The sequence below is a fragment of the Pseudorasbora parva genome, chromosome 18 (genome assembly GCF_024679245.1).
Source record: "Pseudorasbora parva isolate DD20220531a chromosome 18, ASM2467924v1, whole genome shotgun sequence".
In the NCBI taxonomy this organism is placed as follows: Eukaryota; Metazoa; Chordata; class Actinopteri; order Cypriniformes; family Gobionidae; genus Pseudorasbora; species Pseudorasbora parva.
The window spans coordinates 12,236,580-12,250,408 of record NC_090189.1 but is presented as its reverse complement, the minus strand read 5'-3'; the positions used below and the strand labels follow the sequence as shown (position 1 = coordinate 12,250,408).

At 37.1% G+C, this 13,829-nt stretch overlaps 1 protein-coding gene across 1 annotated transcript; it reads right to left on the bottom strand.

The window, feature by feature from the left end:
* Window positions 1-2,711: 2,711 nt before the first annotated feature.
* Window positions 2,712-8,008, bottom strand: arid6 (AT-rich interaction domain 6). Its single transcript, XM_067423641.1, has 6 exons — window positions 7,833-8,008; window positions 6,024-6,174; window positions 5,883-5,935; window positions 5,479-5,576; window positions 5,068-5,236; window positions 2,712-4,955 (listed from the first exon to the last, which is right to left on the bottom strand). Exons 2-6 carry the CDS (start codon window positions 6,166-6,168, stop codon window positions 3,585-3,587), a joined length of 1,836 nt encoding a protein of 611 aa, XP_067279742.1. The 5' UTR covers window positions 6,169-6,174; window positions 7,833-8,008; the 3' UTR covers window positions 2,712-3,584.
* Window positions 8,009-13,829: the final 5,821 nt, after the last annotated feature.

Here is a 13,829-nt window from a genome sequence, read left to right as displayed (position 1 = left end):
TTAGGTAGATTAAGTAGAGCCAACTTAATTCAAACAAATTAACCTTTATCAATATTTAAAACTTTCTTTTTCTTTTGAGTTCTCAAAACCGATACATTTTAAGACATCTAAATTGTTTAATTGTTTTGAGCTTAATAAGGGCAAGGATAATTGTGTCTGTCTGTCTGTCTGTCTGTCTGTCTGTTCCTTGTTTGGCTATACTTGTGAGGGTGCAAATGTTGTCACTTATATAGTAAAATATGACAACTGACTAGTGAGGACATTAGATTGGTCCTCACTAGTTAAAAAGTTTTATAAATCTACGGTCAAAACATCTATTGTTTTGCACGTTTCTGGAATAGGTAGGTTTAGGGATTGGGTTAGGGAGATAGAAAATATCATTAACCTGATATAAAATTAATGGAAGTCTCATGTCCTCACTAATATAGTGAAACAAACGTGTGTGTGTGTGTGTGTGTGTGTGTGCTAGTTTAGAAGAGTTTCTGTTATGTTTTTTTTGTTGTTGTAGGAATGTGAGTTACACATTATGGTGACGAGTAGAGCATGAGCTTAGTTTGAGGAAGATATACAGGTATATGTTAAATGTATTATATTGCTGTCCTCATTCAGCAAGTGCTATTTTTAAGTTAAATAGGAATTAGATTACTTAAATATTTCAAGTTCAGAACAATTAAAATATGTAAAAATCTGCAAGTTCTTCTTACTTAAACTTTAAATTTCTTAACTTCATTTTTTGTTGTTGTTAAGTTGTGCCAACTTATTCGGGTTTACAGTGTACAGTACAGTATACTGTCAATTACAGCACAGTACAATATTTGCCATACTAGAGCAGTTTCTTAGTTCTGCAAAAAATGACTTGGCTACAAATCAATTTGACAATTATGAGTTTGAAGGTGTACAATGTGCTATTACTGTACATAGAACAGTGAAAGTTCTCTCATCTAAAGTACTGTTACTGTGAACTCAAATTATACTGTGTGTGTAAGTAGTAGAGATACCATGTAGATCAGCCTGTAGGCCATCTTCCCTCATGGTCATTCCATGCACAAGAACATGGTTGCCTATAGTGCTTGTATTTATATAGGGTCCCGTCCCCTTGAATGAATACACTAGGATTAATTTTTCAAGTACACAATCACCTGTGTCCCTACTTGTATTATCCTGAGATCCTGATTGGTATGTCATCGGTTTTGCTACACATGGATAAATGTGTGCTACACTGTAAAATTTAAAGGGGTACTTTAGCGCTGGGAAGATTTATGCGTATTTAAACTGGGTCATTTATGTAGTAGAAATGTGAAATTGTTTTTAAATTAAATGCATTGACTGAGAAAAGCCAGAAAATGTAGTTTTGGCTCATGTGGATGAAAAACAACAAGATTGCTCCCAGAATGCACTTTTTTGGCTCCCCTACGAGGCCACTCCCAAAGCCACTGCAACTGGTTCACTGGATCAATTTCCCACCGCGACACGGACGTTCATTCGAATATACGACCGGATTTCTACTCATACAAAGCTAACCCTTTAGGAAATGTAAGGTTTAATAAGCAGAACTTGTAGATTTTTCCTTTTGTATTATACATGTTAATTGCTCTTAACTTGAAACATTTGAGTATAATAATCCATATTTAACTTTAAAATATCATGTTACACAATGCTTTGTTTTTGTTTTGCATTTGCATATCACTTGCTGAATAAGGACAGCAATATAATACATTTAACATATATCTGTTCTCAAACTAAGCTTATGCTCCATTTGTCACCATGATGGTAACCCTACAAAAAACACACAAAACAGAAACTCTTCTAAACTATCATAAAAAAAAACATTAAACACTACTAAATCTTCCACTTAACATTAATCTTGCACAAAAAAAATATAATATATGCGTTAACTGTCTCTTTGTGTGAAGTGTCATGGCAAATCAAAAGAAAAAGAAAGTTCTTAATATTGATAAAAGTTAATTTGTTGGTTAATGAGTTAATTAGTTATTTTGAGCGTTATGGTTTACAGTTAATTTGAGCTCAGTGTTTTCTAAACGTGTTTAAACTTGTGCAAAATGAGGGCATTGATTTTTGGCATTTTGCAGAAAACATTGAGAATATTGGAATGTATGTGAAAACAGGTGAACATTTTGAGAAACATGTCTTTGATTCTGCCAACTGAATCAGTTACAGTGTGTTAGCCATCAAGTAAAACTGTTATAGGTTAGGCTGTATTGACAATAGGTTTGAAGAATCAGTCGTTTCTTTATGCACATGACAATTATGTTCGCAAATTTGCGAGTGCCATAATAAATGAATGTTTGGAAATCCACACTGCTTATTTGTGGTTGTGTGCTTGCTTGCTGTATATTTCTTTTTTGCTTATGTATGAAAGGGAATATTCATGTATCGAGAGCTGAGTGAATTCTAGGTTCTTGTGCAACCAGTCAAACAACTTGTGTACGTGATACCTAACATATTCTTAGAAATTCAGAGATACTGCATCTCAATAGTTTTAGTAAAAAAGGAGGCCAAATGGAGACGATCACAACATCTAATCTAAAAGGTTTAGAGTCCTTCTGTGTTTGCTTCTTGAAAACCTTGTCTGTAACATCTGTTCTATTATAGTGATATAATTCTCTGTTATTCATTTGGGAGCAAATTGTATGTGTTGTGTAAAAAAAATCTAGTAGAATTATTATAAAACATTTATTTAAACTCTGTCAGTAAACAAATAGGAAGAATTGTGAACATTAATAAAGGTTAAATATCCATTTTCAAAATAAAATATAAAAATATAGCCTGTCAAGCCAAACCCACATCAAGATGTTGGGTCTGGGAACACACCATTGACAGGGATCGATCTGAGGGGCGGGATAAACGGTTGTCTCTCAGATTCCCTCTGCACGCGATAGGATAGTGCTACAACAAACCAGAGCAACAAAGAAGTTGATGCAGTCAAAGCGAGAGTCCTTTTTTAAGAATGTCTTCAGTGCCGTTCTTTGTTCTTTCAAAGAAAAGCTTAACTCAAAGTATTCCAGAGTCGCGGCCTCAGACCGCCGTTTGCCAGCAGTAGCAGCCGTCGTCTTTGTTTTCAAGTAGCAGGGATTCATTCACGCGGAACCATCTGCCATCATTATGTTAAGCCCGTCCACCGATTCTATACAAGATATACGGTGATTGGCCTGGCCAGAGTTTGGTTTTTCAAGCTCACAAGCCAACAGAGAGTTGCTAGATGAACCTGGCTGCAAATTACATTTGCTGCTGCTAGGGTGCATTTAAAAAAGAAAATGTTTTTAAAGTTCTATGCTTTGCTGCCAAAGTATCAGTGCTTCTTCATAAAGACTTGCTAAAAATGTATCTTCTTACAAATCAAGGGTATTTGCAGACTAAACATAAAAAAAACTTTTTTCCCTGAAGTGATCCTTTTTATATTTATATACATTTTATACAAAAGACAGTATCATTGACACAGTCCATCCCCAACATTTCTCTTTCCAGTCTTTTCAGAAATCCTTGAGTGATGCATCACAAGAATCTGATTTGGCAAGATTGCGACATTGGCTAAGGTGAAAAACGTTCACCTTAGGCAAAATTTCTTAAAATGTCTGCCCCCTTTCCAGTCTATACGGTAGGTTTCCCAGAATGAATTTGAGGTGGTCTGATGTCGCCTGCATCAAAGATGGAGAAGCTAGGATTTCCTTTGCTCCAATGTTAGATGTTGCCATCACTTTCTCTGACTTTCTTTCAGGTTTCATGGTCAAAGAGAGCGGAGTGTCTTCACTGTAACTGGGGAGTCTGGGGTTCATGCTTTCATGGTTGTATGTCATAGGAACTTGTGCCTGTTTAGGTTGAGATGGCTTGGGTATATCCCTGTCCAGAGAGTGCTTGAGAGAGTTGCTTGCATGAAACGCATTGAACATCTGGAGCTTTGATTCTGCAGAGATGCCATTGCCACCAAGGAGTCGGTGCTTCTTTATAGCTTTATCTTGAACGATAGTATCAGAAAGGTTTCTTAAAGGGCTCTTCAGACTCAAACTCATTGGCTCCTTGCATGTGGTGGCTCCTTGCACGGGTAACTTGTGCTCGAGGTGTGCTTCAGCTCTGATTGGGGTTTGAGAAACAGGCCTGTTTCCCGTGAATGCCTGGTTGGAAACCAGTCCTCTCCTAAAGAGCTCCTGTAGAAGCTTTAGAGGAATCTGAATCTCCATTTTGCCGGTGCTATCCAGGGGTGGGTGACCAAGGGCACCGCTCTGGTTTAAGATCCTTCCTGTCTTAGGTGTAGGTGCACCGGAAGACTCTTCCTTATCCCAGTCTGTGTATAAGTCTCGTTCCCGTGCTTTCATAGGGGATGCCTCTGAATAGTTTGGTCTACGATTGAATAGATTTACTGAAGGAGGACTTGCTCTACGTGGGACTGGATTGGCACTGGAAGAGGAGGTAAGATCAATGACTTCGCCCATCATTGGGCTTGGTCCTGCTCGGACAGTCCCTGCTCCACCCTCTGCTGAGGTAATTTCATCCGCTGTTTCTCCTTGTTCTGCACCTTCTTCAGTCGTCAAACCATTTGGAGGGTAAAGAGGTGAGGCTTCATTGAGGAACTTAGGCTTTTTAGAAGAAGGTGGGCCGAAAGATGATGGCGTGTCACTCAACGTCTCAAGACTGTTTTCTCTCCGACTGAGGTTGAGAGGTTCCTCCAAACCGGTTGACGACTTGTACTCATTAGCCAGGTGACGTAGCCTATCTAGGGGGTGTTTGCAGCTTTGAACCGCCACAGAGGACATGCCCAAGTATGAGGCCGGCCTCCGCAGAAGGTTTTGAGAAGGGTTGAGGCTTAGGTGGGGCAGTGTAGATTCTCGAAGAGCAACATAATTGGGTAGAGGTGTACTGCCATCTTGGTAGTATGGAGCAATGTTTAAAGGCATGTTAAAAATCTGTCTCTGATGCTCCGTAAACATGTTCAGAGAGGTCTTGAGAGGAAAAATAAACAGTTGCAACTGATTAATTCAATACTGTCGTAAAATCTTGTCGTTTCCATTTCTAGAATGCTGTTGTGAGAAAAATGCGATGTTTTTGTCATACCTGAGGGAATCCAGAGAGGTGTTGGAAATCTGTGCGTTTGCCATTCCTGGAGTATTCGTGCTCAAAGTTGCTGAAACTGCCTGGGTGGAAACGCTTTTGTGACCGAGGCGTCCGAAAGACAATTTCATCCCTATATCCACTTTTGTGACACTCGTAAGGAAGAAGTAGCCTGGTTGGGCAAAGAGAGGTTTGTGACTAAAATGTTTTTAAATGTATAATGCATTTTTGTGCTTTATAAAATTGTAAACAGCTGCTGTTTAAAGGCCAAAACACACTTCACCGGCAGTCTCAGATTACTGCACGTCACTTTGCAGACATTCTAAGAGCGGCGAACGGCGTTTCAGCATGTTCAGACCTGACAAATTGTCTGTCAGTGCAGTGTAAATTGGCCTTAAGGTTACATGCACTTACTTTTCATAGTGTCTGCGGGTGCAGGTGGCTGCGCTGGTGCTTCGCGGGTTTCCTCCAAGTATGTTGTAGACTTTCTTCCACAACTGCTGCGTAGTAACCTGGAGATTACACATAGACACGTGTATTATTGTATACGTGTATATTTTCTTGCTGGCACATGAAAGTCACCAAAACATTTTCTCGGCACTAACATGAAGTTATTCATCTTAAGGACATTCAAAGTATGCACATAAAACATAAAGGTAGATGCGGACAGGAAGCAAAAAATAATTAAATAGCTATTGTGGTTTCTGCGGAAATCATAATTACTTTTCTGTCATGTAATGATATTTATGAAGTTCTTATGAAATCCAAGATGGAGTCATTTGTTTTTAAAGTTGTTTTCAACGGAATTATCTTTTTACCTGTTGATAGCCTCCTAGCTCCTTTACTGTCTTGTACATTAGGAACATATCGACTGAAAAGGAAAAGAAAATGGCACTTTTAATAGGCTGAAATAAACTTGTTTTAGACAAACAGTATGTTCACTTGTCTCTTTCACTCACTCTGTTTGAAGCCTAGATGAGGTATTCTCTCAATTGGTGTATCTCTCTGTTTCATAAAGAGGTAGAGGTCTTTGAGGAACCTCTCCTCTGTCATCTCCTCTCCCTGTTCTGAGCTCCTCTCCTGCGGGCCGTCCCGTTCCATCATGCTGACCTGGAAATACAGTCAGCATGTTTTAACACTACAACTTCATATCATTAAAAAGGTCAAATCTTATCCAGATATAGTACCAGTTTGCACACACCTTTTCTTTATAAATATATCCACAATTTAGAATAATAGTTAAGTCAGCAAAGTTTTGAAATCACACAAGAATGGTAATTATTTTCTAATATTAACTTAATAAGTTCACATGAATTCTGGCTGATTTTCCTTCACTCTCTTTATAAAATCATCCAATTAAACTAATGCATAATATTTAAAATAATACATGCACTCAAAATTAAATATTTAATAAAAAATTTAATTGAATAATTAAACAGACCAATCAGTTATTTAGTTAAAATATGTAAGGATTATTCCATTCAATTTAATTGGATTTTACTTTTCTTTAAGGCTTAAAATTAGTTTGTGTATTTTTGCAAAGAAATTCTTAAGTAGACATTTTATGCATGCAAGAGCTTGTTTTGAACATTTAAGATTAAAAGATTAAGAGATTTGTCATTTAATGAGAAACAAATTGGTATGTCCGTATATTTAGACATTTATATATTTATAAATTATATATGACTTAACTTATAATATCATAATAGGCCTATTTATTAAAATGATTGATGCACTCTTATTCATTACCTTATTGTCTTTCTAATTAATTTGACAAAATTGTTCTTAAATTACGCAAGAACCTACAAACGTTCTCACCCCGTCTTCAACCTGTTAACTTTGCAAAGCTCAAACAGTTCATCAGTTCTAAGATATATAATAGATCGAATGTTTTTATTATTTCATTATATCAAACCTTCTACTGGCCTAAGATTCGTGTGCTCATCTCACCTGGACAGATTAATATCTTCATCATGACAGATCAGGAACATCTCAAGCTTGACTATCTCAAGCACTCTGTGTACCATGACTTTTTACGGACAGTATCTAATCTAAACTTGCCTGACGCACATGATGCTTATCGCCGCATGAGGTGGCTTGACAGCAATATTAAATCTCTTTTTGTTCTCATATTTCCTTTGTCTTTGACTGTTTTTTCCTCATTACTTGAGTACTGTTTGGAAATCCTGGAAAGTTAACTTCCGCCACCAAAACACAGCCTTATTGTTTAAAACAAAAACCTCAAAATCAGTGATGGATTTAGTAAAATTGTGATTTATGTACTTGTTTCTGATCACTCCAGTGTGATGCATAAGATCCAAACTGCCAGGCCTTTAAATGATGTGCATAAACAAAGCTGTGGAAGTAATTACTTGACTCAAGAAATTTGTTTGTCTTGTTGACTGCACGCTATTCCGAACTGACAGTGACTAATAATATTCACTCCAAGAACTTTCTTACATACTATTAATTTAAACAGTTTAACACAACCATGTGCGATTTTTGTTTGGTATTACTTTATATATATATATATATATATATATATATATATATATATATATATATATATATATATATATATATATATATATATATATATATATATATATATATATATATATATATATATATATATATAATTGATTTACTTTTGTCCTTACAATGAAAGTCAATGGGACCCGAAACAACATTGGGCCCCACTGAATACACTTGCCCTTTAGCTAAGTGACATAGTTGACCCCAAATTAGCAGCATCCAATTTGTCTTACCTGTGTCTCTTCAGATTTACGTCAGCGTGATGATGGTTTGCTGGATAGCTCCTAAGCGGAGATGTATGTAATCCAGAGAAAGTGTAGCCAAGTATTGGGCCCTTAGCAAACTACACGAGCGGTTTGTTTCACACAAGCGCTTTGGGATCCCTACATGCCGTTTCTCGACACCTGAATGAAATCATGGCCTCTTAGCGCTGAGACGTGTATTCAACCGTCTTCCTGTTTGGAATGTTAAGTTGGACAGGTTCTTCCTGTTCTGAAGACAGATGCCAACTTGAGTATAAATATCGTTGATAATTACTCTGAGATTATTACATCAGTATATTCGTCGTCAAGATTTGTTCTTCCCAGGGAACCATGTCATTCTTTTTCTCATTAATTACTTTTTCTATTTAACCCCACATGATATCATGTCCCCACCCCGACATTATTTAAGTTTGAATGACATCGCATTCCACAGTAATGTGCAGTTTTATATCAATAAAATTAGTATCCATTCTGAGCCAGTTTTGCATACTGTAATCAACCTTAAATTACCTTTAAGAAATTATAGAAAATGCTTTTTATAAGACCACTGATCAGTTTTATACATCACACATGGTCTTGCTCATATTGCTTTGTAAGCTATTTCACATAGTCCAATAAATTTATAAAAAATAGACACCGTAAGTGTATTATAGGCAGCATTCATTTGGAATGTGTATATGTGTGTGTGTGTGTGTGAGATGTGTGTACTTGTTTATATTACATTGTGGAGACCCCACAATGTAATATAAACCTGAGATCACCTACATTGTGGATTTAAAAACATAGCCTACTAAATAATGTTTTTTTTGAAAATGTAAAAATGCAGAATGTTTCGTATGATGGGTAGGTTTAGGGGCAGGGGCAGTGTAGGGGGATGGAATGTACAGTTTGTACGGTATAAAAAACATTACGCAATGGAAAGTCCCCACAATTCACAAAAACCTAACGTGTGAGTGTGTGTATCCTTGTTTATATTACATTGTGGGGACCAAATGTCCACATAAGGATAGTAAAACCTGAGATCACCTACATTGTGAGAACCAGGCAGCGGTCCCCACTTTTCAAAATGCTTATAAATCATACAGGATGAGTTTTTATGAGAAAGTAAAAATGCAGAATGTTTCTTGTGATCGGTAGGTTTAGGGGCAGGGGCTGTGTGTGTGTGTGTGTGTGTGTGTGTGTGTGTGTGTGTGTGTGTGTGTGTGTGTGTGTGTGTGTGTGTGTGTGTGTGTGTGTGTGTGTGTGTGTGTGTGTGTGTGTGTGTGTGTGTGTGTGTGTGTGTGTGTGTGTGTGTGTGTGTGTGTGATGGGTAGGTTTAGGGGCAGGGGCAGTGTCGGGGATAGACAAAACGGTTTGTACGGTATAAAAACCATTACGCCTATGGAGAGTCCCCACAAAGATAGTGAACCAGACGTGTGTGTGTGCATTTATTTAAAAAAATAAAAATAAAAACATAAACCAACATATAAAAATATGTGTGTGTTTGCAATGACATTAGGGTGGGTGAATGATGACGTCTTCATTTTTTGGGTGAACTATACCCTTTTTATAAATGTAAGAAGTGTGAGACTTAAGCAAGCATCTCCTCTTGATCTCCTTATAATCTCATTGTAGTCTGAAAGAAACAATTGTTCTTATGTAATGTGTTATTGCTAGACAATCCAGGTTTTTTTTGACAGATTATTTAACTTCTTGTGGTTTATGGTAGACTTAAACTTAGTCACTGGTCATTGTCTAGTCGGCTTCATCTTCAGTCAATTTGCAAAACCATAAGAAAAAAATCACCACAAATAGAACCTGTTCTCATGTTTCCCTCCTTAATAGTAACTTGAGCAGAAAATATGTCACTATACAAATAAAAACAGAGACAGCTTGGAATGATAAGTCTTGACAAACTCTCTTGGTAGACATAGTTGTCAACTAGCTCTAGAAATGTTGAAAACAGTGTTAAAATGAGACCATTCATCATGTTTAAAAGCATTCATTTGTGGTGATGCGTGTCAAACTGTTAAGACCTGAAGTGCGACAGTGTTGACATGTTTATTTACCAGTGTTTTGTCAGTAGGACAAACGTGTGTTTTCTGTCTTTTTCTTTATGCTTTTTTTTTAAACACTTTTACTACCATATATTTAAGGGCATGTGCTACAATAATAACAACAATTTTCTTGTCTTGAAAAACCTGTTTTGTTTTCTTATTGAAACCCTGGCTGCTGGAAACTAAGAACATGGCTCCAGGAAGTTTTTGGCTCTTAATACACTTATATGATATGAATATGATTGTTATAGAAACAAAGTGTCATTTTATTATGATATATAGACCAAGCACACTCGAGCATTAGGTAAAAGTTAAAATTGTATTTATTTTTTAAATCAAAAATTTGTTTTAATTTAAAAACAAGATTGCTCTGTAACAAACTTTATTTTAAGGCGATGTAGTTATACATTACTATATTAATACATTGTAACGTGCATAATTACAAGTAACTCACTTAAATTACTGCTGATTGCAATACAGCTAAAATATTTACGTAAAGGAACATAAATGGATATATCGAGAAACTTCCCTTGAAAATTGAAAATATGCAGAGCATAATTTCCTCATTTCTTTCTTAGATCCTGATTAGCAAGTGAGACAATGAAATGATTGCCAGTAAAACTTTAACCTGTTTCCTGGCAGCATTTTTTCCAAAACACGTTTACAACAGTTTCCAGATTTTTCTTGTTTATTTCACAACTGTTTTTGGACATCGCACATTGATCATGTATGTACATGCTCAAAAAACACATACCTTGCATAGGGGTATTTATGCTTTTAGCCCTTTTTGTGATGGCCAATTTTGCCTATTGTATGAAATAGCTCGAGTAGAGAGCCTTATGGAATGGGTTTCCACGGCCGAGCAGCTGCATCCCATGCCTTACTTCATCAAGTGAAATGCAAAGCATCAGATGCAGTGGTGTATCACACTTCTCTGGCAATCTGATGGACAAGCATGGGTTTGGACGTTGCCAGGAGAACGGTACTTGCCTAACTGCATTGTGCCAAGTGTAAAGTTTGGTGGAGGGAGGGTTATGGTGTGGCGTTATTTTTCAGGGGTTGGGCTTGGCACCTTAGGTCCAGTGAAAGGAATTCTTAAAGGGTTAGTTCAGCCAAAAATGAAAATTCTGTCATTAATTAATTACTTACCCTAATGTTATTCGACACCCGTAAGACCAGTTCATTTTAAGAACACAAATATTTTTGTTGAAATCCGATGGCTCAGACAGGCCTTCATTGACACCAATGTCATTTCCTCTCCCAAGACTCATAAAAGGATGATTCTACAATAATTTCATGAAGCGACAAGAATAGTTTTTGTGCGCAAAAAATAAATAAAAATAACGACTTATATAGTGATGGGCCGAATTCAAAACAATGTTTTGAATGTTTTCGAATCAGTGTATAGATTTATGATTCAGATCGCCAATGTCACGTGATTTCAGCAGTCTGGCAGTTTCACACGTGATCCGAATCATTAATCATTATGCTGATTTATAACCGTTCGAAAGGGATATGGGTAGAGTAGGGATGGGTACCGAAAACCGGTATTAAACGGGCCCCGGGGGTGAATTTTGAAAGACCGTTGTATCTAGTAGTAGTAATACCGTTAAAATCTTAACGATACCCATCCCTAGGGTAGAGTTAGGGACAGGTGTGGGGGTATGGGTCAGTTTAAGGGTAGGTGTAAGGGAAGTGCCAACTGTGTAATGTCTAATGTAACTACATAAATGGGTAGGTTTAGGGATATAGGGGCAGTGTAAGAGGATAGAAAATATGGTTTGTACAGTATAAAAACCATTACACCTATTGAATGTCCCCACATTTCACAAAAACAAACGTGTGTGTGTGTGTGTGTGTGTGTGTGTGTGTGTGTGTGTGTGTGTGTGTGTGTGTGTGTGTGTGTGTGTGTGTGTGTGTGTGTGTATCAGATTAATATTCATGAGACAAGCATGTGCCATGCATCCTCCTCTCCTTAAAGAAGTCACAAGATTCAAATAATTGTCTGATAATTTTCGTAAATGACGTAGGTATCCAAAACATTTCAAATATTCGATAGACAGTTTCTCATAACTACCATTATCAGCCGAACAGAACTGCCACAAGATCTGTTTTCAAAGCACAAATACCAATCCATTAGAATGCCAGTGGTGCATTACACCTGCATCAACATTATAATATTTGTGGTGAAAGTTCTCTAAAGCAATGTTTACTCATAAAATATAATATCTAGGTGAACTTTATAATGTTTGCACTGTGTAAACTGCGTGTTAATCGGTGTGGTGTGATTCAATTATTGTATCGGTCACATAAACAGCTGACACAATGACTCATGAAACAAATTAATTTCCTGCATTTTTTTTAGAAGAGGGAAGAGATCTAAAATTCTAAACATATAGTCAGATCAGTCACATGAATTGCCTTACACACTTTATTTAGACCCCTGGTTCTGAGGCATTTGCCTGCTAGTTGCAGAGAAATCTTTACTAGACGGAACTCTGGGGTTGGTCTGGAAACTCACCATAGACAGGGCTCAATCCGAGGGGCGGGATAAACGGTTGTCTTTCAAACTCCCTCTGCACGCGATAGGACAGCGCTACAACCAACCAACCAGAGCAACGAAGGTGAAGCAGAGCTTGTTGATAGATTAAACATTCGCCGTATCCGGTCGGCAAAACTCCGAACACATCTTCCCTTTTTAAGAATGACTTCAGTGCCGTTCTTTGTCCTTTTCTCAGAGAAAAGCTTAACTCCAAGTCTTCCAGAGTCGCGGTCAGAGCTGATTCGAAAGATCCCCAGTTTCCCCAGTCATTATGGCCCCGCCCACCGACTCTATACACGATGTGATTGGCCCGGCAAGAGTTAGGGGAATACCGCTCAGAAGGGTATTGAGAGTTGCTAGACGACACTCGCGGGCAGATTAAATTTGCTGCCGCTAGGGTGCGTCTAGATTTCTAGACTAACTCTGGGGAACAATTCAATTTTTTTTAGTTCATTAAGAGGAAAAATTAATCATAAATACAATTAAGTGCTTTGTAACTCTACATAATCTACTATGGGGTCCAAAAGGTCCTTTTTTCTTTTCTTTTTTTAGTTAAAATAATGCTAGCAATATCTATTTGAGTGGAAGCTGAATAGAAAACAATAATTTATAATGACTTAGCAGTTTATTCGGTATGTTGTTTTGCTTAGTTAAACCGCTCTACCCACTTTTTCAGAACCCGTTTTTGCACTGTGTGACAGCAGCACTAACGCTAACATGACCCAACAAACCCTGATGATCACATTCTCTAGAATCATTTGAGAAATATGTCTTCTTTAGGTAACACTTTATTTTGATGGTTCACTTTAGACATCCTAACTATAAGTAATTTTGCAACTACATATCATCTTAGAGTATTAGTAGACAGTCTGCTTAATATCTGGTAACACTGCTAACTTTCATCAGGGATGGAATGAGTGAGTAAATGATGAGAGAATGTTTTTTGGGGGGTGAACTATCTCTTTAAAACTGGTGTGAGGCTTGTTGGACCCCACTGTAAATCAAGTGCAATTGTGCACACAGTTCTGAACATGTGCTACTTACAGTATATTGTGCACAATGTGAGAATAATTGTGAGTAAATCAGTGGAAGGCCTCCAGTGATTGGCTGGGAGAAACATCTTCTCTACAATGTCATCTCTATGATTGGTACACAGTTCCCATGGTATCTGCATGAAAGGGATGAGAACCAGACTCGGTTGCAAAAAATAATAAATGGCTAGGCGGATGTTATTTAAATGTTTTTATTTAATTTTTTATTTTATTATTATTCCTTATGATCACCAAGGCTAATTTTTTTTAAATCAAAATTAAATACGTAATATTGGGAATATTTACAATTTAAAATAGTTATTTTCTGAAATATACTTTATTCCTGTGATGCAAAGCT

Coding starts and splice junctions, on each gene's coding strand:
- arid6 (XM_067423641.1), bottom strand. CDS start 6,168: ATGATGGAACGGGACGGCCCGCAGGAGAGGAGCTCAGAACAGGGAGAG. Junction 5,936..6,023: donor TCATCTAGGCTTCAAACAGA/GTGAGTGAAAGA, acceptor TTTCCTTTTCAG/TCGATATGTTCCTAATGTAC. Junction 5,577..5,882: donor AGCTAGGAGGCTATCAACAG/GTAAAAAGATAA, acceptor TGTAATCTCCAG/GTTACTACGCAGCAGTTGTG.